Here is a 24,944-nt window from a genome sequence, read left to right as displayed (position 1 = left end):
CGAACAAGATCCGCATGAAAGGGAATTAGAACTATTAACGGAAACGCTAAAAAAGGAAAAGAACAAAGATTCCGAACCCCCCTCCGAAATTGATCGTCTCGTCACGAGCATTGAAAAGATGGTGCAAGCGTGGCCATCTTCATCAAAAGGAAATTTGATAGAACTCCCCGAATTTGCGGGAGATTACAAAGTATGGCCGCGATTCAAACAAAGTTATGATGAAACATCGCGAGTCGGAAAATTTTCAAATTTAGAAAATTTAAACAGACTGCAAAAACATCTCAAGGGGGAAGCGCTGCGAGCAGTCAGCGGATTGATGCTCAATCCAGCAAATGTTCCGCTAATAATGGCTAGGCTCGAGAGGATATATGGGAACACGGAAAACATTTACAAATCTTTGCTGCGGGAGCTACTCGCAGTAAAGAACATAACAATGGAACGCCCTTCAAATTTTCTGGAGTTTACAAACGCACTCCACAACCTCATTGACAACATGATGCTACTGGGCCAGGGAAGTTATCTAAATGACCAGAGGCTTCTAAATGACCTCGTTGCTAGACTACCCATAGAGCTTCGGCACGAATGGATAAAAAGCACACTTCCAAACAAAAACAATGAGGAAGAGGGGCATTCGAACTTAACCCTAACGGATCTGGCCAAATGGCTGGAACCCTCAGAAGAGTTAGCAACAGTGCTAGCCGCAAGTGAAGGTGGGTTTACGAAGCAAGCGAGACCACAGAGCTTGTACGCTCATGTTCGCTACAACGCAACTGAAAGAGGTCGATCCTGCCTAATTTGTAATAAACCTCACGAAACCGCCAAATGCAGAAAACTACTAAACCAATCGGTAGAACAACGGTGGCGCATAGTAAACCAAAATAAAATCTGCGCAAACTGCTGCAAATTTAACAACCACAAGGCAGGAGATTGTAGAGCTCCGCCGCAGTGCAGGGTAGAAGGGTGTGGTCGTAGACACCACAACATTCTCCATGCATATAAGGACACGCCACAAATCGATTCCGCTCGCATCAATCACCACCGAGTGAATGAAGAATTATTCTACCAGATAATTCCCGTAACACTGTATTCAAAAATTGGTCAGGTTAAAACATTTGCATTAATAGATCCTGCATCGAGCACCAGTCTCGTTCTAAATGACATCAGAGAAGAGTTAAAGGTATCGGGACCCAAGGCACCGCTAAAACTCTGCTGGACAAACGGCGATACGCAGTGCGAGCCAGCGAGTCAAATAGTATCATTTAAAATCAAGGGTCCAAACAATCGACTTTTTGACATTGCAAACGTTCGCTCGGTCCAAAAGCTCGAGCTCCCTATGCAGTCAGTCGATGCCGAGGCACTAAAGCGGGCATATAAACACTTTTCTCGCATCAACCTGGCGAGCTACAAAAATGCAAGGCCAACACTCTTGTTGGGCATACCCCACGCATTTTACACCCAAAGCGTGAGTTATCGATCTGGGCGACCTAACCAACCCATCGCACAAAAAACACGGCTCGGTTGGACAATTATAGGAGGTGATCAAGCAAACGACAGAAATATTAACCCCGTTTTTACAATAACCGATGTAGCAAGCGAAGAACATATGAAGATGGAAAAAATGATGCATGAATTCTTTACCACGGAGGGATTCGGGGTAAAACCGTGCGAAACCCCAATTGCAACCGAAAATAAGAAGGCTTTAGAAATAATGGAAAAAACATTAGCATACCGTGACGACCGATATGAAATCGGTCTGTTATGGCGCGAAGAAGGAACCCGAATGCCGAACAGCTACGGGCAAGCAGTAATGAGACTAAAGTCACAGGAACGCAAGATGGAGAAAGACGAATTCTTGAAACAATGGTACCATCAAACAATAGCTGACTACGTCGCGAAAGGGTATGCACGCAAGGCCACGGTGAAAGAACTTTTAGAGGATAATCCAAAAATATACTATCTTCCTCATTTCGCAACCATAAACGCCAACAAAGTTCCGCCGAAACCAAGATTGGTCTTTGACGCTGCGGCAAAGAACAATGGTAAATCTCTTAACTCACACTTACTAACCGGACCAGATGCAACGACCTCACTTATAGGCGTGCTGATCAGGTTCCGCGAGCACCCAATTGGCTGCACAGGTGACATCAAAGAGATGTTCCACCAAATCAAAATACGGCATGAAGATCAATACGCCCAAAGATTCTTGTTCAGGGGCTCACCCGACATGGTGCCACAAGTGTACGTCATGCAAGTCATGATGTTCGGGGCCACGTGTTCCCCAGCATGTGCCCAATATGTAAAAAATCAAAACGCGGAACTGTTCCAAGAAAAATATCCAGAAGCAGCAGAAGCAATAGTGCGAAATCACTATGTAGATGATTACTTGGACAGCTTTCCAGATCTCGAAACGGCCGTTCGAACTATTCAGGAGGTGTGCGAGATCCACAATAGAGCGAACTTCTTCCTTCGAAATTTCATTACCAACAATAAAGAGCTGGAGAGTACCATTCCTGCAGATAGACTGTCAGAAAACACACTACTAGACATCGGAACCAACAGTCAAACCTCCGAGAAGGTTCTTGGCCTGTTATGGGATAGGAAATCCGATGAGTTTAGGTATGTGCTAAAACTACCCAAAGTCAACGTAAAAGATATCACCAAAAGAATGGTACTATCGACCATAATGAAGATATACGATCCTTTGGGATTAGTCGCTCACTATACCACAGAGGCAAAAATTCTCATGCAAGATTTATGGAGATCAATGATAGGCTGGGACGACAAACTCCCAGTCGCCTTGCAAGGCCAATGGGAAAGGTGGCTAACCAGGATTAAAGACGTTGAACAAATCAAAATATCTAGACCCTATGCAAAGGCAAGGGGGGATTGCCGAAGAGAGCTGCACACATTTGTCGATGCCTCCGAAAAGGCATTCGCAGCAATAATATACCTGCGAAGCATCTACCAGCATGGTATTTACATAAACATTATCTGCGCCAAATCAAGGGTCGCTCCTAAGAAACCGCTATCTATCCCGCGGCTCGAACTTCAGGCCGCAGTATTAGGCACCAGGCTCACCGAAGCCACTAAAAAGGAATTAAGAATAACGATCGATGATGTGTACTATTGGACCGACTCCACCACTGTGCTTGGGTGGATCAGCAGCGAAGCGCGAAAATTCAAACAATTCACGGCGCTGCGCATAGGCGAAATTCTAGAGACCACAAATAAAAATCAGTGGCAATGGGTGGCCTCAGGAAGCAATCCCGCTGACGAAGCTACGAAAGAGAAAAAGGGCCCGTCGCTATGGCTCGAGGGACCGGCCTTCCTAAAGCAGGAAATCATTCCCCGTAAACCGCAACCATTCGTAACGTATGAAGACCTCAAGCCGGTGCACGTTATCAAAACATTTAAAAGGGATGACTTCGAAATCATCTCGATCCAGTGGTGCTCCTCATGGGTGCGCTTGAAAAAGGCGCTAGCGATTTGGCTGTGCTATATCAAAAAGCTGCAACACAAAGTCAAACGTGAACCTTACACGCAAATATTAGATTGCGAAATGTGGACGACTGCCGAAATCTTATTATTGAAAAAGGCTCAGTGGGAATCATTTGAAGAAGAGGTGACCAACCTAACATTAAACAAACCAATCCCTAGACACAGCTCTATCAGGTCGCTCAATCCATATCTTGAAGATGGCATATTGCGAGTAAGAAGTCGCCTGGGGGAGGCGCACTACTTGCCGGAGGAAGCAATTAAACCAATTATCCTCCCTAAGAAACACAAGATAACTAAGTTAGTCGTAAACTACTACCACAACAAATTTCTACATAAAAAACATGAAGCCGTTATAGCAGCGATCCGTCAACGTTTCTGGATTATAGACCTTAGAGCCGCGCTCAAGGAAGTTACCAGAAAATGTCAACAATGCAAAAACCAAGCGGCCCGGCCTTCACCACCACAGATGGCCTCACTGCCAGAATGTCGAATGGCAGCATTCAAAAAGCCCTTTTCGCACACAGGGGTTGACTATTTTGGCCCATTCAACGTAACGATTGGCAGACGTACCGAAAAGAGGTGGGGGGTAGTATTTACTTGCCTAACAACACGCGCTACGTATTTAGACTTGGTTAACGATATAAGCGCGAACACCTTCCTGATGTGTTTGCGCACAATGCAACACAGAAAAGGTAAAATATTGAATATTTACAGTGACAACGGTACCAATTTTGTTGGTGCCAATAACCAAATGAAGAGACTCATCGAGCAAGGAGCGGTAGAAGGCATAAAATGGAACTTCAACCCGCCAGGAGCTCCCCACTTCGGAGGAGCTTGGGAAAGAATCGTAAGGGAGGTCAAGAGTCTCCTTCCCAGCAATCAAAACTATAAAGAACCAGTTCTTAGGGCAATTCTAGCCGAAATCGAATATATCATAAACAATAGGCCGCTGACCCACATACCGATCAGCAAAGAAGACGACGAGGCATTGACACCATTTCACTTTTTAATAGGGTGCTCCGGGGAAGCTGAGCCAACACCTTCTGAGGAGTTAGTTGACAGAAACAACTGGAAAACAGTTCAAGCCATATCGCGTCGCTATTGGGAACGCTGGATTAACGAATATCTGCCAAAATTAGCAAAACGGGACAAGTGGATCGACCCGACAAAGCCACTTAAAGTCGGAGACGTTGTGGTTTTCCCCGACGAGAGCCGGACGGGAAAGTGGCTGAAAGGAAGAGTTACCGAGATATTCCCGGGGAAAGACGGTCAGGTGAGATCAGCAAAAATAAGGGTAGGGGCAACAGAGTACCATAAGCCCGCCATAAAACTAGCTGTATTGGACTTAGGTCCAGTGGGGGAAGAATCAGTAAAAGAAAAGAACATACAGAATCCACCCAACGATAACCGGGGAAAACATATCCCGGCGTGGGGACAAAAGAAACCGATTGATACCGAAAAGATAAAGGCAAAGGCCCAAGAACTACGAGAACGAACTACAACCAAGAGAAGAAAGATTAGACCAACAACATGGGTGCCTGGGTGTTAATGTTACTGGGAGCAACCGCAATAGCGGCATTAAAGATCACACCCATTCCCGAACCCGGTATCTTTTTCGACCATATAGGAACATTGAATAATCTCAGAGGGGTATGGGAGACCAAATTTCATACCCGCATGTACCCAGCGAACGATTCACAAATCGTTCGGCAGTTGCAGAACGAAATAAATAATGTCTTAAATTCTATTGATAATAACGACTCGAGGATTCATCGCCTTAGGAGCGCACTAAATGAAGAGTGCGACTACGCAGTAACTCTCATACGGGAAAATATAAAAATAAGAGTAAGACGAAGTGGCGGGGTGTTCGGTATCTTAAAAGATTTCCTTTTCGGCGGTAACGAGGTAGACGAACAACTCGCTCTGCTGAGATCAACCCAGGATCAAAAGATGGCCAAATTAGCTAACAAGTTAGAAGACAAGAATAAGGAGCATAAGCAAGCAATGCGCGAAGTGGGTGAGAAAATCTTGATGATAAGTGAAGGCATTTCAAGGTTAAAAAAAGAGTCTAACGAAAGTAAGAAGAAGACGCTAAATAAGTTCGTAGAAGAAACGTTAATGATAGGTATCACACTGGTACAAAATATAGTGAATAGATATCAATCTCTTAAAATAGATCCTTTAAGTCAATTAAGCGAATTAGACACAATAAAGGACATCAGAATTAACGTGGACCATGAGATCGCATTAGAGCAAGCATCGTTGATAGGGAAAGAGTTAATAGAGGGGGAAATTATACTACACATGAAACACTTAGCAGTAGAAACGGACAAATTTCAAATATTTGACATAATCCCCGTACCGAACTTTAAAAACCTTACAATGATTAACATTGCGAAAACTCGCATAGCAATTAATACCAATAATTATTTTGTATACCCGAATAAGATAAAGCGGATTAACGCTACGCACTACCTATCAGAAAAAACAATTATCAACAAGGAAGCGGACTGTGCCGCTGCAGTACTTCTTCATTTGAAATCTACAAATCTTTGCACAACTATCCACCTAAAACCTAACTTTACAAACTTCGTTCCACTAAATCAGCCCAATAAGGTCCTCTACTACGCAGACCGACCTCAGGAAATACTACTAAATTGTAATGGAACGATTACTACTCCGCCTTACAACGCAGCTATTATAACACTATCACCTACATGTAAGATAGAAACTAGAAGTATAGAGATACGATCGGTATTGGTAAAAAGCAATGAAGTATATAAAACATATTTTAAACCTCTTAAGACATTGCCGTCTCACTACCCAAGCGAACAAACGTCGAGCAAAACTAAGGACTATCTAATAATCGTAGGAATCTTAGCCCTTCTCTGCATCATACCGCTAACCATAGTGTGTACAATCAATCTGAAAAGAGACCTACCAATACGCCCTCCCCCGTTCATTCCACAAGTACAAGAATCTCAATTGTAACCCCTCTACGAGAAGTTACGGGGGCGGGGATGTTGCCGACGCAACACGCGCAAGCAAAGGTCGCGACCAGGAAGTTTCATATTGCGCCTCCACGCGCAACGGCGGACCAGAATGAAAGGCCGCGATCGGCCAAAATATGATGTCTCCACGCGCAACGGCGGACCAGAATGATGGGCCGCGATCGGCCAAAATATGATGCCTCCACGCGCAACGGCCGCGATCACCGGGCGCGTGGAGCCACGCGCATGTAATAGGAAGCTGAAGAATCAGCAATAAATTAGTATTTAAGGGATAGCATTTAGGCAATAAAGCAGCATTTCAACAAGATCAGAAGGCTCAGTTATTAGTCGGAGGGCTCCTCCGGGCTAAAGAAAGAAACTTTGGTATCTTCGAACTGGCCAGCTCGGGGTTCCGCACCGGTGCTGGTCGCTGCGTAGGAGGTTTCCTACGTCAGTTACAGTGTCGATTGCATCGGACGAGTCCGGTGCCAATTAAAAGCGCCTTTCCGGTGTCCAACAACGGCGCACCAGATGTGAGGTTTTGATTCAAACCAGAAAGTACGAGCTGAATGAAAAAGTATGAACCTTAAACTGAATTTCATCGCAAGATTAAGAGATCAAATTGCGCCGGGCGGCCGGGCTTACAGTATGCCAGGTGTGGTGACACCTAAGTGGGCTCTTGTGTGCTGGCCACGTTACTTGCGTCCTCGGCTAGGAAGCCCCCGGGGGGGAGGGGGGGGGGGGGGTATGATTTATTTTACAATCACACCACACGTGCGCTCCATCCATTTCGACCGGTGTGTGCGCGCGCTGTCGGTCGTACGGAAAACGACTTGATTGCCTTACCCTGATCTTTCCCGGGGAGCCTACCCAACCGCCTCGCGTCCGGTGAAACGAGCTACCCAGAACCATCGATCATTCGTGTGACAAAATATATACGATAATATATGACTTCTTCGCCCCGGTTGGGTGGAGGTTTTCCCGGGAGCGATGAGAATGTGGTGCTCAATTTTAGGCATCACCCGGGGTTCCCGGGAAAGTAAAACGAAGAACAAGGGCAACCGGAACACATCCCCCCCCCTCGCGGGCTTCGTCGGGTTTGCCATTTTTAACCATTTATGAATTTAACCCAGAAGAAGCGAGTGCGAACTGGGGAGAGACTGAGCACGTCTTTGAAATATATTCCAGTCCGGAACCCAAGGTGAACCTAGACATTAGGGCGAAGGGTGGGAGGAACGTTACTGTGCGAGAGAAAGGGCTTCCACTTACACCAACTCTGACACGGAAGGCTGATCCGACGAGGCGAACTTTAGCTCCCAGCTCAGCTATCGAACATCCTTCGTTCATCCGTGACGCACTCGGAGTCGGCTCCAAACAGGGTTGTGTCGGACGGACGGGGTGTTTTGTTATGCGAAAAATAATGAGTCCCATTCGGCCCAGCCGGGAGGGGCTGAACCCTACGCCCGAGGCGCTTGTGCATGTGAGGTAAGCTGTCAACCGAACGGTTCCGAAGGGAAAGGGGTGAGCCATAAATCTACAAAACTTCCACCTGCAACACATCGTTTGGCCCGGGTTTTGCTTGTTGCGGTCTAAGCCTAACTATGCCCTCCGCATCCAGACAGGATGCGTGCTACACATGGCGTCGGAGTTGAGCTGAATTGGGCTGAATCAACGCAAAACCACCCCCGGTGGGATACCCACTCCGAGGGCTAAGAGGAGTTAAAGCAGTAAAAAATAGAAGGTGGAAAGAAAAACAACCAGTCAGGCGGTTATAAGATGGAGATCAAAACACGTTCGACAGCTGATTTCAAAACAATTTCACTTTTGATTGATGTGTTTTTTGCGATGTGATGTTACGGGAGGGAAAATAATGAAACCTCCGTCATGCATGGCCTTCCGAGGTTTAACCTTAAACCGAACCCGCCATACTAGGCGGGCAAACCCGGGCCAGAACATTCCTAGCGAACGGACTGCCAACTGTCGGAAATTGATGCCAAAATGGGTGAAAGATTTACGGGCGTCTGATTTCCTTCCCTGTCCAACGCTGAGGCAGCCGGGGAAAAGGAGTTGGACTCTCGCTAGGTTAGGGGCGAGGAACTCGCGCTACTTTATCTCGGACGGTTGTTTCTGTGCTTAACGGGACGGGCTTACCCTAATGGAAATCGGTCGGGCACTCCCCACCGTAAACTCGGACCCGGCGTAGCAATGTAATACGAAGTGGAAGCACCGTTCAACCCCTCGAGAGGGTTTTACGCTGGAGAGGAGACAAGTGGTTCGATACTTCAAAACAGTGTAAATACCATTATGCAACATGCCGGCGGACGTTATTCCTCGTGCTGGTGGTTTCACGAGCGAAAGCTTAGCCCCGGATTGCACCAAATGCCCCATGGGGAAGAAAGAAAACCCTCTTACTCGGGGACTGGGACTGAGAAGGGGGGGTTCCACCGGTGCGCCATTTGGAGGGATCGAAAGATTACGCCGTATTCTCACATACTCATGAATACCGGAATCGGCCCACTTCTGGGTTTTCAATGATGGCAAAGATTCTACGAAGGGGGAAACAAACCGGTAAGAGCATGAATTGATTTCGTCCCGCATCGGAGCCATGCGGCAACATTTTCTACGGCCTACGCCGAGGACGAGTTCAAATGGACACATTTTCGAAACCCCGACGAGCCTCATCGAGGCACGACGCCACAAAGGATTGGGAGTTCGGATCGGAGCAGCCCGAAGCTTCGATCCCGCCCGCTGGTTCCAGCTCGGGTCGGATAAAATATGCTGCCGCTAATACGGTCGAAGCATGGCGGAGTAGCTACTTTCCGCGTGCTAGAACCCCTTTCCGGTGTGCGCCGAACATTCAGCCAAAGGTTTTCTTTTTTCTTTTTTCCCGACGATAGCTACCATTCTGAGTAGGGAGAACATTGTGCCGAATAGCTTCTGAACTCTTAATAGTTTTCCTTCCCTGCTAGGGTTCCGTTGTGCGAGGTGTACCGGTTTTTTGGCTTCACTGGAAGGCATGACAGGGTTTAGATCCATATAATGGAATGTTTCAATAGATAGAGAAAACATTTCAAAAGCATAGGGGATATTTTCAACCGGTTGAGAGAACTGAGAGAACTTTGCAATCATATAGGGGAATGGTTCAGTCATCTAGGGGAATCGTGCAAATCTACCGGGGAGGCTTTGCAACCGGTTAGGGGAGCGAGCTGCTAACTTCACAAAACTCATCGTTTTTATGCCAAGGAACGATTTAACTTTAGATAATTAATTATTTGAGAAACGTATAAGTTGTGATCAACTAAAATAAAACAATATTCTGCGACTTGTTTTCGACTTGTTACGAACGGTTCGGTCAAACAATCGATCCGCTGAGCTAAACGCAAAGTTACAAGTCAATGTGTGATGTCCGATATGAGGTTCTCCACGTTTATCGTCCTAAATTCGTTGCTTAACAAACGAATGTAAACTAGTTGATGCAAAAATCGATGACACAAATTTTAATTAAATTTATAAACGAGTAAAAATACACCGTAATTATTTACTTTTCTTGCGTGAACTACAGGGGTGGATCAAAGTAAACAAACAAATTACAACCTCACACAAGTGGTTGACAGTTTCACAGTCCCCTAACCGGTTGCAATGCTCCCCGGTGAGTTTGCACTATTCCCCTAGCTGCCTGACACATTCCCCTATATGATTGCAAAGTTATCTTAACCGGTTGAAAATATCCCCTATGCTTTTGAAATGTTCTCTCTACCTATTGAAACATTCCATTGTAGGGATCGAAACCCCCGGAAGGATGGTAAATTTGAAAGAATCTTTAATTCTGGTAACTTGAAACGTCTCATGTGCGTTTCTACGCTCCACCTTTCAATATTGCTTCCTCACTAGCCCTGGACATGATACTTTGTGTGAGCTAGTACGTTTTCTATAAAATGTCAAAGGGCTGTTTTGCTCACTTGCTAGTAAATTTGTCGGGAACCAAATCTTTCCAATAGTTTTATAGAAAAATGAACGACTTCTTGCCATCGTACCTTTAAGTTGTTAGCCAATCCTTTCCCATCGATCGACCCCGCGCCGTTGCAGTTCACTCTTTCGAAATATAATAATCCATGGTGAATGGTATTGAACTTTTGAAACCTATCTTTGCACATGTGTTGAGTTACTTTGCAGCACCTGAAAACACACTCTAGTAAACGGAATGAATACGCGAAGAGGACTCGGCTCGATAGGTTGAAAGCATACTCGAGCGTACTGCTTGCATCGACCAATTGTTGCCAGCGGCATACCGTCCCGCACCAGACCTTCAACGCCCGGACCTATAAACTTTTTCACATATTTATCGATCAATTGTTTTGCAGCGCAAGATTGGAAACCGTTGTTACCGCCGTTATTTAGGTTGTTAACTGCTTCGTGCAGCGGATGTTACGGTACTCGCCAACCCTCGATAGAAGTTGTTATTGACTCTTTCTCTGTCGCTCTCGTTACCTCCTCCCTCCCCCATCTATCTTTTTTTTCATCTTTATGCTACTATGTACGATATTGGACTTACTGCAGCTATTCGCGTAAACAACTTTATGGAAAACTTCGATCGTTGGCTTGGCCGTACTGCTTTTTTCTAGATGCCAAAAGAGGATTCCGTACTTGAGGTTTGCGCAGGGCTATCGTACCGGGAGGCACCGGATTGAGGGCATCAAGTGCGTGAAGAAGAGCCTCAGCAGTGTGTACGGGGCGGTACGGGGCAAGGACTGCTCAAGCTAGAGCACCATCGTGTGCCACACGTGCGCCAGCACAAGTGGCCTATACATGGTTCATTCGAGAAATACTGCCACGGTTCCTTTCCGAGGAGTTATTCTCCCGTGGCCCTTCGCCACCACCCGGATCGCTGAAGTATTGACACAAAGTGATAACTTTTTCGCAGAAACTTTCACCCGTAAGCGGCGAACGTGGAGCACAAAACAACCCCAAGGACATCGGTAGGGGGGACTCATCGGGAAAGGATTGAGCTGTTCGGATGCGACCAGACCAGTTCCCCCGTGACGTGAGATCTCGGCTAGCCGAGCAAAGCCCGATAATACAATCCACAGCAACATAGACAAGTTATGCGGTTGTTGGTGTCCCTCCTTCTTTGTGCCTCGTAAGTGGCGCGGAGTACGAGTTGATTTAGATTGTATCCCGCCTCGGTGGCACCGGGGGCTGTGGGGGGGAGTGGACGTGGTTTCGTGCCTTCCAAGCCGATGGGAATTTCCCGACATCGAAGCCTCCGAGGACGGTTCCGTTCACGCGGGATTTGCAGCCGAAAGCCACTAGAGCCACTCGAGGTTTTCGCAAACCGGAACACGGTCGATTCGGGGAAGATAAATGTTTATCGATTGCCGAAAGGGGGGGGAGGACCGTACATGGAAAAGCTCCCGGATCCCCACCAACCCTCGAACGAGGCAACTTGCTATGGCCTTCGGCCTGGTTCACGGGCAAGTGGAAATTCGTCCGCGCCTTGTGGAAAGATTCCAAGTTTGCCCCTTTGCACCAACCGTAGAGTTAGAGCCCAGAGGGTAGGCTAGGCCATGGTTGACCTCCACTCGTGCGGTGTTCAGCCAACACACAACCCTCCGGAAAAGTGGGATGTTTCATATTTTGAATGGTAATAGTTTTCCTGAAGTCGTTTACATAATTTAGTGCTTGCTCGGTCTGATGAAGGGGGCGAAATTTAGGGTGGGCCTTCTCTGCGGCATTCGCCACAATCCAACGAGTGCGCTCTCTCGCTCTCATACATACTCATCGTAAAGGGTCTAGGTAGAATCTATCGTCTTGCCTGGAGCCCACCATGCGATCGATTGACTGTTGAGCCTGCGGGTCACTTCATTCACATCAAACTCGCAGGACACGATGATCTTGACAGCAGTTTGAGCAGGATTCGGGTAAAATAGTCGTCCAACCTTATATTTTCAGTAGTGTGCCCTAAAGTTTCACCAAACAAATGCCCTTTGGGTCCATGGAAGAACTCTCGCCTGTAGTGTGCGTTTTGATTTACCGACACAGATTTAAAGCATAAGCAAACTCTTTAATTGAAGCGTAAGTCTAGCGTAATAAATGATGATATTTGAATGGAGACATTAAACCACAACGGTTTTAACACGTAAATAGGGTTAATTTATCAGTGCAAAGCACGTTACCGTTAAGACATTGGAGAGCATCATAAAAACAAACTGTTAGTCCATCAACATTGATGGCAGGAGGGAGTAGATAAACTACAATATAACCTGATATTGGGTAAAACGAAACCCTTGCAATACTTCAACGCATTGTAACACCTTTCATTATTTTAACGACAATCATGCGCACGAAGTTTTCGAGTAAAATGGCAAAAACCTAACACTAATTTGGAAGAGCAAGTCTTGTGCTAAAATAATTATGATTATATTTTCAAGTAAGCTTCTACATTATTAAGTATGTTGCTTGTGGCGTAACTTAGTTGCAATATTAAATAATTTAATGTAATATTAAATAATTTAATATCGTTTACTTTTTTATGGTTCGAATATTTTTCTGCGTTTTTTTCAAATGCACTGCAATGATATGTAATTTCAAATTACGCAATAAAATTCTCCGGCAATCGGCCACTCCTAGAGAGTGGGCAGGATGGAACTTTACGAAACTAATCGAGTAAATTATAAACTCGACCAGAATCACGCTGGCCGCTCATAAGGGCAGCTTGGGCAGTAAATGCCAGACACATCGCCACAAACTTACGTCGTTTGTTTGGTCAATGTTCCTCCGGTGCTGGATGGTCGTTTTCTGTTTTGCCTTTTTATTTTTATGCGCTGATTTGGTGAAAGTTTTCATCTATCGGCTTCGGTCGTGGGTGTGCCAAAATAGCCCACACAGCTTGGTTTGTGGTGCTGCTGCTGGCAACCGAACCAGGGCATATTTTTGCACCCTACCGGTCACAACTCTGTCGATAAATCGATAAATCAATTATTTTTAAATATTTTAACTACGAATCAAGTACTTCTGCTCGACCGAAGCGCACACGAAGCTCGCAAATCGTCTGTGTGCAGACTGTACCGTTGGTGGAAAACTCAGCGCGTCGGGTGGAGGAAAAAGGGTACGGTACGCCCGTGAGCCATATTTTCCCGCTGACACGCTAATAGCCACAAACGTCAGCGCACTGTCCGTTTGCGTTCGCTGCGGGAGGTCAGCGCCTGCCAAGAAAAGCGTGGGCCTGACGGCATGAAGCGTGCTGCCCGGTGCCCGTCTGTCTTTTGGGTATAAAAAAAAAAATGGCGGTCCAATGGACGACCCACGGTTGCAACAAAACGACAACAAAGTAGAACGGGAAAAAAGAAAATGGTTGAAAATACAAAATAGCATAACACATCAACTGCTAATAATTCATTCGCTCATTATCATCACCGCCGTTGCGAGTTGCTCACTGCTTTCGAGACACCAGCGTCCATCCAGCGCGAAGGAAAATCGACACACACACAAAATTAAATATGAACTTAAAAAACTGTCATTTCAGTACCTGACGATACTTTAACATCCGGCTTGGGCCAAGCCAGGACGACCACGTGTACATATACATATTTATTTTCTGCATTCTCTCGAACTGGGGACGTTCCTTACCGGAACCAGCTGGGTAGGTAGGCGGAGTGGAGTGTCCGTTTCTGTCCCGTGCGTTCGTCGCTTTGGCCTTTTTGTGCGTTTATACTTTCCGGTTTCGGTTGCGCCTGGGAATCGCGACCCGAGCGAGTGTCCAGCGTTGATTAAGTACAAATAATTTATTCTTCCGAATGCTACTTTACATAATTAATATTTCATTGTGCACCGTATCGTTCTCGCTTTCCCCGTTGTGGTGTATTTGTGCGTTGCTTCATTACGTATGCGCCTGTGCGCTAGCATAAGTTTTGTGCTTTTTAATTTATAGCTCATTGCTTCACTACGGGCAAGCAAGGAGCTTCCGTTTCGGGGTCCGGTAAGTGATTGTTTTTCTCTTACGACTAGTAGCCGACCATTGTTTTTTGAACGACTTCGGGTCGAGTGGAGATTTTAAATAACATTTAGAAGCGGTTTTGTATATTCCTTTTCGGAATGTAGGAACGCTCTCTTTGCACTATTCGCCGAGGATGCTTAGGAAAAAAACAAAACAGGAACTCGGCGAGGGAGAAAATGCGATGCCCCTTGGAGGGAGGTGCCATAAAAGAGGTGACTGTTTTATTAAGCTCCTTCCGGGCGCTTACGCATCCTTCCATTTAACGGCATTCCGAGAGGGGTCGTACGACGGTGCGGTACGAAACGTTCGTAACCTTAGACAATCATCGACTGTGCTTGCCATCGTTTGCCACCAAAGAGAGACACCATTTACCGTCGCTGTGGGGTTCGCGTTGTGCGTGCGTACGACAAAGGGGGCGGAGTGGGGACAATACAAGTTGATACAGTAAAAACTTTCCCCGTAATGGCTCCAAGTTAACCGGGGCTTAATAAAATCATAAAATTAATTAGAATTGACTTTCGCCGTGGCAGACACGGCGCGGGACGCATCGGCAGCGGGAGAGAGTCCCATCCGACCGGCAGTAAACCTTTGCTAGCTGTCGTAGCAATTTCCAACCCATAGCACACTTTCATCCGCGCCTGTCGTGGTGCATACGGAAGGACCTGCAAAACGCTTCAGGCTCTTGCGCTTCGGTGGCCAAATGTGCCGAGAAAGTTTAGCGATTTAACGACGAGCCTTCACACACACACACACACACACACACACACACCCACACGCACCGGGGAGGTAACATGCAGTGCGCCCCGTTTTTGCTGCTAATCTGCATTCCCGATCGCATATTTGTCCTCGACATGCGGTGTGCGTTAGTGGTCTACTTTATTTATATTTAACCCTTCCTTACGCTTCACCGCTGGTTCAGTTAAAGCGACAATTAAAAATGGGCATTAAATTATAGCATTTCGGGCCAAATTGGTGCCAGCACGGACCTTCGCTTTAAGACGAAGTGTTGCACACAGGCGTTTCGGAAATGTTTTCCAATTTTACAACCATCCCGGGGAAAATTGCGTTGAAAATTTAATGCATTGGTTGGGGGGGGCATTTCCGGTACGGAATATTCTATTTAATGTATCCGCACTCCGGTCCAAAGAGCGAAAGCATGGTAGGCTTTCAGTAGTCTGCTTGTAATTAAAACGTTAAGCAAAGGTAGAGAAACGAATAGCATGCTTGCATTAACACGTAGCAATTTTAGGTTTCTGTGGAGGGGAGAAGAAGTTTTCATATAAAACTTCTACAATTTCACTATTCTTCGGAAATTGAATTACCATTTCTCCAAGAATTTTGATATTAGCTTTAGGGCACACAGTTAATTCCTACAGTTATTATAAAGTGGATTAATAAACCTACTCCCAGAAGTTGTATGTCATTTTTATTACATCATTAAATGTTTGACCCAATACCACAAAAGCTTGGTCTATGTTTTGAAGAACCCTATCCCTTACAGCGTATGAAACGGGAAACATGTTTTTGGTTTTGTTGGGTGAATTCGAGTACTCCTTTCCATGGACTACTACATATAATTTGTGTCCAGTCTACTTACGTAATAGGAAAAAACAAACAGAGCTAATGCGCTACCGGATAACCGTTTAGGAAATAAATAATTATTTTATCTCCCACTTGAAAGTTTGTATAGCCCCGGATAAAACAAACTCGTCCAGTAAACCTATTTCCGTTTTATGACGCATTCATACGGCTTCATAAAACAAATGGCTCAATTAATTTGAAATTGCATCCCGGTTGCCGGTTGGAAAATCGAGCCACGGGACGTCGGTACTTACCAGCGCCGGAATGTTGATCTTGGATGGCTCTAACTGCTGGCGAGTCAGTATCTTTACCACATCTGATAACTCTTTGCCAATTTTGTACAGTGGCCGATGCTCTGGAACGAAAGGACAAAGTCGAAAGCGGTGAATAATGGAAACCTGGAGCTGGCGCAAAACGGAAGAAAGTCGTTAAAAATAACACCGTCGACATTGTCACTTCAGGTTCTTGTGGAAAATCATTGCCGAGCAAGATGCACGATGCATTTAAACATCAGCTGGCACAAATTTCCTCCCGTTGGTCCTCCTCCGTGTTCGCTTGGGAAACGGGCCTGGTCTTGTGGTGGCCACACGTGGATGTCATGCTTGTCACCGGTTGCCTAATGGGCAAAACCTCTACGCTAAAAGCTGCTCGCACCCTCTCGTCGTCGTCGTCGTCGAATTTCCACCGGACGCAAATGTCGTGTAAGTGTCGCGAGTAAATTGTCCTCGAAAATGAGCTTCTATTTACCGGGAGGAACTAATTTTCCCCCCGGTTTCACTGGACGTTGGGACGGTTCTTGGGTTGTCTCTCATGCCGGGCAACCGTGCACCTCACCAGGTGGATCGAAAAGGTGGATATTCCCAACAGCGAGGTGTTCCGTAATGACTGGAAAATATAATCATCGGTCCAACGAAGGGTGCGACGAAGCAGAGGGATGTCGTTCGGCGACCACAAAACACACCACTTGCAGCGTCGTTTCAACGGGGGACCTTGGGGTTATGTTTACCGAACGATTCTGACAGGACCGGCAAGCTCGTGGCAAGCGGTTGGCGTCCAAGCTGGCTGCCATACAGCCTAGAACACGGAAGGAATGACTCTCGGCTCGCGCTTTTCTCTTTCTCGCCCCCTTTCCGTCTGGACTGTTGTTATTCTTGCATTAAACTCTAATTAAAGCCTCGCAGCATTATCCACAGTCGGGGTCGGGGTGAGAATATCCAAAGGACGAAAAGGTCCGGTTGCAAGCTGCCTCGGTGTGGTGGTCCGTACGGCAACGAATACCATCAGGGAACGAGATGCGTATGTCCGACCCTCGCAGTGAAACTGAGTCGGAAACACTCGGAACTGTAGTCCCGAGCAGTGGTGGGATGCTCCAAGGAAACCGCGGTCATTGGCAAACCGCACTTCTCGGCACCTTCCCAAAACCTGGCCCCGGCAGAGTGGAAAATAACAACACCAACAACAACGTCGGACGGTTCGAGAGGCCATGCTTCCGAACGCTTCGGAACGGCTCCGGAAGCGGTGATTTGCATATTATAATGAAAATTGAAATCAATATAATTATTTTTTCATTATTTCACACACTGCCATTTTCCGGTGGTAAAACCTGCGTCAAGCGGGGGACAGCGGAACGGCTGAGTCTGATTTTCCGGAGCCAGTGTGTGTGTATGTGCAGTTGGTGCCATATAGAAGAAGTTGTTTGGTACTGATTGATAAAGAATCGTTTTCGTAAGCAGAATTTGACTGGCTGGTTTGATTAAACGTCACACAAACTTTTGCTCTGCGATCTTCTTATAATTAATAAAAAAAGAATAAACCAGTGTATTGGAAAATATAGCTGAAGGCTTATGAAGGAGTTGAGTTATACTAGTTAATAAAAGATTTTTATATAAATTATTTCTTTTATCCTTCATCGAATAGACATAGATTTGAAGCTATACATTTATTCATCTTGTTACTATATGATCGTAAAATCAACGATCGCAAAGAAGTGAAGCAATCCACAGAGCTTGTAATTTTCACGCAATTCATGAAACGATAGTTTTTCCCCGGCCTTTACAAACAGTCCGGGTATGTCGGGGGAAACCAGAGCGAAGGGCAATATGTTTCGCCGCTTTTCGTGCGAACGAACGAACGGGCGAACGAACAGGCTAAATAGGCATTATTATTAACCTCCCGACCGTGACCGATGTTAATTGGGGGGCTCAAAATGAAGCCATCGTCATCTACGAACGGGTCTTTTAAGGACAACGTTTTAGCCCGAAGACACTGACAAGGGAAGGACAATCAGCAATCTGTCGACGGGGCGTGTTATCGAAAGGTGAAGCGTAAATATTTTTCGTATTTATTATAATGAAAATTGTTATTAGTATTAGTAGTTGCACTGCTTAATCGACGAGTCCTTCCCTCTTTCGGTGCTTGCCTTCGGCGGAAGGAATCCTTTTTCGGGAGCAATTTGCCAGCCCGGTTAAGCTTGGAGGGGTTGGACAGATATTGACATCGATTAATGTCAGCTGTCATGCGAGTGACAAAAGAAGGGATGGGCTTAGTTTAATGGCTTTAGGAGGTTCGAATAGATGCCACAAAGTGAGCTAATGGAGCCTTTCAATAGATTAAAAGATGATCCTTTTGTGGATGTTTGTTCAACACGGCAACGGAAAATTGACGCTTAAAATAAATGCAAAAAGTTTCCATCCCTTACCTGGTCCCAAATCGCGTAGTTTAGTTGTCAATTCGAGCGTTAAAAACTGTAAAGTTCTTATAGGCTGAAAAGTGAATAGATCTCTTCCATCTCCGCTAGTGGGAGTCTTCTCGGAAAATTCCAGCACACCTTCGTCGTTCGAAATATCCATTGTATCCTCTAATTCGCTCCGGTATGAATTCTGGGAAAAGGGAAAACCAAAAATGGAATGGTTTTAATCAAAACAAAATCAAAACTAGAGAATAACCGATATTTTATGGATGGCAGAACTAGAGGGTACGGGAAGGCTAATGTCCCCAAAATACCAAAACAAGCACACTAAGAGCAAGAGAGGGAAAAAACTACATAAGCTCATCCACCACAAAACACTGCTAATCTCTTCGAACCTTTTGCAGAATTTGTTTTCATCCCGTCGGTTGTTTATTTTTCTACGGATGGAATAGATGGGTCGGAATGTGAAAATTGGAAAATCCTAACGGAGAAACCCACAGGAACAGGCGGGCCTGTTTGCGTTGGTGAGGTAAAAATTGGCACAGAAGCAAGGGTCGAGAGGGCCGGATTGGGAGAACCATTTCTCCGCATCTTCTTCCGCCGGTTCCCTAAATAACAGTTAACGAAATCATCGTTATCTCGTTACAGGACCTGGAGGACATTTTTGGGTACAGTTTTGGTCGTCGATAACGAATCACAGCCGTTCGTGAGCGAAGAAGATAGGACGAGTAAAGGTGTACCTTTCGTTTGACGGCGGGTTGCGTGCGGGGATGGGCCTTGGACAGCATTCCGGCCCAGGACGACGGTTGACGATCCCAAAATTCCTCTGGCGTCCGTTTTTGTCCACTTTTATCGTGTCCGTCGCCAGCTGTCAGATCCTCTGATGCGAGCGCTGGATTGTGTTGGTGATTGACGTTATCGCCAAGACCGTCACCGTGTCCTAGACTGAGCTCCTTTGGTTCCGGCGTATCGGGACATTTTTCCACCGGAATCACATCACCCTTGGGCACTGAGGCAATAAGTGGGGTTTGAGGTTTGTCACCTTCCGCCCAACGACAGTCCACCCTTCGCAAAGGTCGGACCGATTCGGCGCGACGCGAGGGGCAGCATGTCCGTACAAATTTACGCTCATCCGCGGGCTGATGCGGAAGTTGAGAGCTAGCTGCCGATGGCACAACCCAAACCGGACGCCGGATACCGACCCCACCGACAACGGCTGGTCCGGGTTGACCGTTCTTTCCGGAGATTTTTTTGCTCGAAGGTTTGTTCATCAATGGCTTCGATTGTGGTTGCATCGCCACAACCGAACTGGAGGTACTGGTTTGATCTACAACGGGTTTGGAAGTTTTGTGAGCCGGTATGTTTTGCAAATAGTCGGTGAATTTTTGCACATAATTCGAGTTCATAACGCAACTGTTGGAGCAAGCAGTGGTGTTTTCATTGAGCACTAGACACTGCAAGTAAAAAAAAAACAAAAACAAATATTTTTGTAAAAAACCAAGGTTTGATGAACGAGCTCTGCTGTCAATAACATTCTTACCCGATGCAGGATGTTTGTACGCTTAACAATTTTATCGGATTAAAATCAGCAATGTCCGTAGCGGAGTTGTTTGTTTACGAAGCAATATGAATGCTGGATCTTTTCCGAATTTGACAGATTAGCACGAATTCAGCTGCCAGGATAGAACATACTATTGTACAGTCAGCAGCCCTACATAACGTCAATTTTAACACTAAACCTGTACGTACATTCGGATCCTAGTGGATGAAATAAAAACGAAATGCACACTAATACCACTTTGCAAAGTTTACTTGGATCGGGCAGGTTTTGACAAATGGTCCTTGAGTACAATAACCAAAGCTACTAGAATCAAAGGTTGCTAGTCCTTCCGAACTGTTGCAATTAGGAAATTATTTTTATTTATAAAGCCTGCTTAAAAATGGACGAGCGTGCATCATTACTCCAAGCATAAATATCATAACGAAACACACCATGAAGAATCATGCCCGTAAAAATCATCCCTAGGGAGAAGTGCGCTATTTTGGTACGAAAGTCGTAAAAATAAAACTAACAACCGACTCAACTTGATGACGCGTCTGATGTGCGCCCATCGGTGCGGGAGGCAAGTTCGCTTGCCCGTTTCAAGGGCCCATAAAGAATGGTCGGAATAATGAAACACATTTATTACACAGCGAGCGCAACGATAAGGCAGTAGACCGCGGTAGTTTCATCTCGTCGTTCGAAGAACGCATCGTAATCATCAAGCGAAGCACGCATCATTAAACCAGCATCATCTCATGCTCGCGGAGAGATGAGTTTGGCTCACGCATTGCCGCGGACAATACCGCGTGGCAGCGCCTTCTGCGTTGACATCGGTGAGATCTTTGTGAGCCGCGAGAAAGTTTGAAAAAGTGTGTGTGTGTTTAAATGGAGGGTCGTGGTCAATCTCCATTGTGGAACGCTCCGCGAAGTGTTTTCTTGGAACCACTGTTGCGAGAGAATAACGTGGCGGACATGTGTGTGTGTCCACGGATCGCTTAGTTGCCAACGACGGCCGCGTGTTGTTCACGCCGCGCCGTACTCACGACAGCTAATCCGCGAGAGCGATTCACCTGTCAGTTTACGATCAGCCTCCGACGGTAGTGCGGTTCGTTGCGCTCGGTTACGATCAATCGATTCAGTGAAATCAATGATATTACTCTGGATGGTGCAATATTCACCATTGCCCAAAGTAAGAAACAATGTGATTTTCTATTCCTAGTGTAACACACGTTGTGATTATAGTACAGACAAAACATCTACAGCGTAGCAGTGTTATTAAAGATTCACAAACGATCGATCGAGATCATTCTTCGCTTCAAAGCTCCACTTTCGATCATCCATTTTGAAGCAGTGTTGCTTGACGCGTAGTCCCCCCGTTTGTGTTTTGATCGGTTGTTTGATTGTGTGCGAGGCGCCATCCGCCGCGTTCGATCATGTGAGCAGCGTTCCGTGAAGGGACCGGTTTTTTCGTACCGCGATCGAATTGTTTATTTGTACGGTGTTTATCTGTGTATCCGATATAGATCACTGGAATTACCGGTTTCGGACTTCCAGCTGGTGGCTGAAAATGGTATGTGTTGCCTGTGCTTTTGTACGCAGTAGTTTGCACTTTGTAAGGTCGTTTCAAACAATTCGCATGGCGTCATGACATTTTCCACCAGGAGGTATAATTTACTGAATTTAATTCGAAGCGATGACTGTCCCATACAAAAAAATCCGGATGGTTCTTCAATTCCGGTTATTCTTCCAATGATGTGATACAGCGTGAGAAAAAAAGTCTCAATGACTAGCTTCCCCACTCCGGCTCGTTATCAGCTAGCGTTAAAGATAATGATAAATCTCTATCAGGACGCATCCCTGCTCTACGAGAGATGCTTAAATGCTGCCACTAATGAGGATCTCATTCGATATTTCATGTAGCAATCACCTGCCTTGCATTATAGAAAATAATCGCTAATGGAAGGCAGCTTATCACAAATGTTGCTAATTGTTAATAATCCGATACAGTTGGTTTCCGTAATTTTCTCTAGCTGTACGGCTTACTCACGCTTTAATCAATTCCATACTTGAGTGCTTTAATGGACCAGGCAGTGATTCTCAGGGATAGTAAAATTTAAAAAAAACCAATTTAATTGTGCTTTTACTACTCAAGAATGCCTAATTACGGCTTATCGCGCAAGGTATCTGACCGTTTTTTAAAAAAGTCAAACTGCTGACCAAGCATGTTGATATTTAACAAAATAAATTAAATTTTATTTTCAAACTCTCTTGATCGAAGACGGTCGTTACGCCACAAAGAAGAAAAAGAAGATGTTGCACAGTAATTTACTACTTCCAGTTACATTTCTCAACGACAAATCTCAAAGAAGCGCATCTTTGTTGAGATGAGTTGCAAACAATGAGAAACACTGAATGTGACTCCATTAGTCGTGGAAGACACTCGAAGAAATGAGCCCGGAGTTGATGGTAGATAATAATTGTGTCCCCACCCCTTTACAGACGCCACCCCACGTGCAAATAATCCACACAATAGACAGTATTGTGAACGATGGGCTTATGTGGTTATCGAGCGATAACGAGAAGCGTTTGCATGACGTTTTGAACCGTGAACGTGAATTTCACGTAGCCACAGGCTATAATTTGCAGCTTGTTTCGGTGGTGATAAGTGATAATTACATTTTTAAATCACGAAGAAAATAGTTGTTCGCATTTTGGTTTATTTACCCAAAGCCACGGTCAATTGCTTTCAAAATTTCTCGTTGCCCTTTCTTAATGAGCATTATTTAAACATGACACTATCTCTGGGGGCGTGTTAAGTGGTTTGTGTTTTTTTTCTTGTTAACAGCGCCCTCTGTGCGACCATTTATCACATGAAAATCTTTAATTAAGATCAATTAATTGCACTTGAAAATGATGCATTGAATATTTGCCGACCGCATTGGAGGTGGGCAGCCGCGTGGTCGAGTGCAATACTGTACGGGTACATACCAATTAAATCGGCAAATGGTGCCCTTCATTATCGAGTGTGGCAGGAGTTTTTATTGTTATTGTTGTTGTTTTTAAGTAATTGTTAATTCGATTCCCTCCTCCATTTGCAACAGACACCGAAAGCGAACACCGCCACCACGGCTTTGAGTTTGCTAAATTCGTTTGCAATATTTATTTAATTGCCTTAATGGCACATCGATCCCCCGGCCATGCCCTTCCGGCCTCTCACCCTACGGCACATGTTTGTGTCAAAAACTCCTGGTTAGTACTTGGGCAGGGGGAACATACCGCGTCCCCTAATGGTACGGCGGGGTTTTGATGCAAATTTTAGTGCTTGTCGAAAAGTGGTCCTTGCGTCCCGTTGGTGCGCTATTAAATTTTGTACTTATCGTCCCATGATCAATCGCGTCAGCGTCAACGTTGACACTGCATCCTGGCCCGTGAACGGACGCCGCATCGTCATCCTGGCAGGGAGCCGTTTTGCCTGGGCCGTGTTTCATCGATGCTTTTTACAGCCGGGTAATAACTTTCCGATAACTTGAGGCGTAGGCCCGACGGCGCAGCGTCAGCTTGCTTGGGGGGGAACTTTTCAAGCCCCTTTATGTTTTCCCCCCGTCCGGAAAAGTTGGGCTGGGATTAGGGCCTGGAAACAGGTGGTCGACGTTAGCTGGCGTACGGCGAACTCTCGGGCTCGCAAATACCATCAGTCGCGATAAGATTGGAAGGGAGCGGTGCGCTGACGAATTATTGGAAAAGTTTATTAGTATGTTTAATTATTTATCGAGAGTCGCTAAATTTTCACCGTGCAGCTGTCTCGCACATTTCGCCCGACCGCGGCTAGGTAGGCTGGCTCCAACAAACGCCAAAAAGGAAAGCTACAGCACGTGTTTATGCCGCCCCAGGACGATGCGCTGCGTCAGGCTTTAGATTGAATTAAAATTATGTGGCTTCCGGTTGATTGCAGAACGGACTCACTCTCCCACTCTCTCTCTCTCTCACCCCATCTCTTATTTTAGCTCGTTCCGGTGCTCGGAACTATTGGAGCAACATTTTCGTGCCCAACTCAGGCGCAGAGCGTTGTAAAGGAATGGCAGCTTGTACGGATTGGCCGCTGATTGGTGGAAATTATTGATTAAACCACCTCGGGGGCGAAGGAGTACCCAGGGTTTGACGGTTCACCCCCCTAGCCACCTGGCAGGAAATTTGTAAAGCCTTGTTAAAGGTAGTTTTGCTGCCCCTGCGCAGATTGTTCCGAATCCCCGATCCATTTAGTTGTCGTTACGCATGGCCAGCGCCCGACACCGATGGAGGCTGATTAACCAGCGCTTTCCAGTAGGCGCTTTTGGGATGGGAAACTATGCATCCTTTCACGCAGGCAACCAATAATGGGGTACAAAGTTCGGGAGCTCGAGTTCACCCGGTTTGTAAATCCCTAACCGCTTTGGAATAATTTACAATATATTCGCTGGGTTTAAATAGGACGCTCCTCCTTACCTGGGGATGGGTTATGCAGCTGGCAGAGTTTGGAAACAAATTGTGCTGGAAATTTTATTTATCCACCTGATTACACGCGCACACACACACACACCTCGGTGCTACCGTCATGCTGGGCATGGAAGGTCTACGGTAGAGGAAATTGGTTCACCGGGTAGGGACGAAGTT

General features: G+C 45.8%; 1 protein-coding gene across 2 annotated transcripts in view; it reads right to left on the bottom strand.

Annotated features, from left to right (window-relative positions):
• LOC131261836 (uncharacterized) overlaps positions 1-20,455 on the bottom strand; it is a 49,010-nt gene extending 28,555 nt beyond the window's left edge. For both annotated transcript variants that reach the window (XR_009178207.1, XM_058263677.1), the window contains exons 1-4: positions 20,292-20,455; positions 19,492-20,205; positions 18,761-18,941; positions 16,317-16,417 (exon numbers count right to left, since the gene is read on the bottom strand). Coding sequence is in view for 1 of the 2 variants with exons in the window: in XM_058263677.1 (XP_058119660.1) it covers positions 16,317-16,417; positions 18,761-18,941; positions 19,492-20,157 (948 nt within the window). In the remaining variant the exon portion in view is untranslated. The remainder of the gene's footprint in view (positions 1-16,316; positions 16,418-18,760; positions 18,942-19,491; positions 20,206-20,291) is intronic.
• Positions 20,456-24,944: the final 4,489 nt, after the last annotated feature.

Source organism: Anopheles coustani, chromosome 2, assembly GCF_943734705.1.
Source record: "Anopheles coustani chromosome 2, idAnoCousDA_361_x.2, whole genome shotgun sequence".
Classification (NCBI taxonomy): Eukaryota; Metazoa; Arthropoda; class Insecta; order Diptera; family Culicidae; genus Anopheles; species Anopheles coustani.
This window is presented reverse-complemented; position numbering and strand designations above follow the sequence as displayed.